Source organism: Echinops telfairi, unplaced genomic scaffold (assembly GCF_000313985.2).
Source record: "Echinops telfairi isolate 266 unplaced genomic scaffold, ASM31398v2 ScPeMD7_2;HRSCAF=8, whole genome shotgun sequence".
Classification (NCBI taxonomy): domain Eukaryota; kingdom Metazoa; phylum Chordata; class Mammalia; order Afrosoricida; family Tenrecidae; genus Echinops; species Echinops telfairi.
In genome coordinates, this window is record NW_022103898.1 from 59305730 (window position 1) to 59306419 (window position 690).

The 690-nt window shown below is 28.8% G+C and overlaps 1 protein-coding gene across 1 annotated transcript in view; it reads right to left on the reverse strand.

The window, feature by feature from the left end:
• TRHDE (thyrotropin releasing hormone degrading enzyme) overlaps nucleotides 1–690 on the reverse strand; it is a 528098-nt gene that overhangs the window by 117138 nt on the left and 410270 nt on the right. Inside the window, exon 8 of the mRNA XM_004700783.2 lies at nucleotides 555–620. Coding sequence (XP_004700840.1) covers nucleotides 555–620 — 66 coding nt within the window. The remainder of the gene's footprint in view (nucleotides 1–554; nucleotides 621–690) is intronic.

The following is a 690-nucleotide window of genomic DNA, read 5'->3' on the forward strand; positions in this document are numbered from 1 at the left end:
CATAATTATATTAAACCATTTTTACTTTTACCTTTATAATTTACCTAAATATGAAATATTTCAAAATCAGTTAAGCTAATATAATGTGCTAGTAAAATTAATTTTCTCACCTTAAGTTAAGCTTCATGCATATATATGGAAGTTTTATTAGCATTACTTTTTTTTAACATAATGGAGAATAAAATACATTTTACTGGTAAAGTAAGTACTTGCGGCATCATTAAATATCCCCAGTGTGTCTAGCAGGCATACTTAAATATTTGTCCTTCACACAAGAAAATATATTTCCTTAAAACTTGCAGTATTTCTCACTTTAGCATGACTCTCTTACCAAACATATTAAAATTATATTCCATCAATATTGTCTTTTTTAAAGTAGACAAGGTATCATTAATAGCATCAAGTAAATTTAAATCCCATTGTCTTTTATATTACATTTTTTGTATGGCTCATTACTACACATTTATAAACAATATGAGAAAAGGGGGAAAAAGCACAATGTCAGTGTCAATGAAAGTCAGATGGTTTGGGTTCTCCATCTTTCTACACTTTACCTCAGACAATGTGCTCCAGAGATCATTTCTGGCCGCGTTGCCATACTTATGAATGGTTAAATAATCCTACAAAGAATATAAGATTTGCATTACAATTTAACAGCTAAGCAATTACCAGTAAACATACTCATTTTTC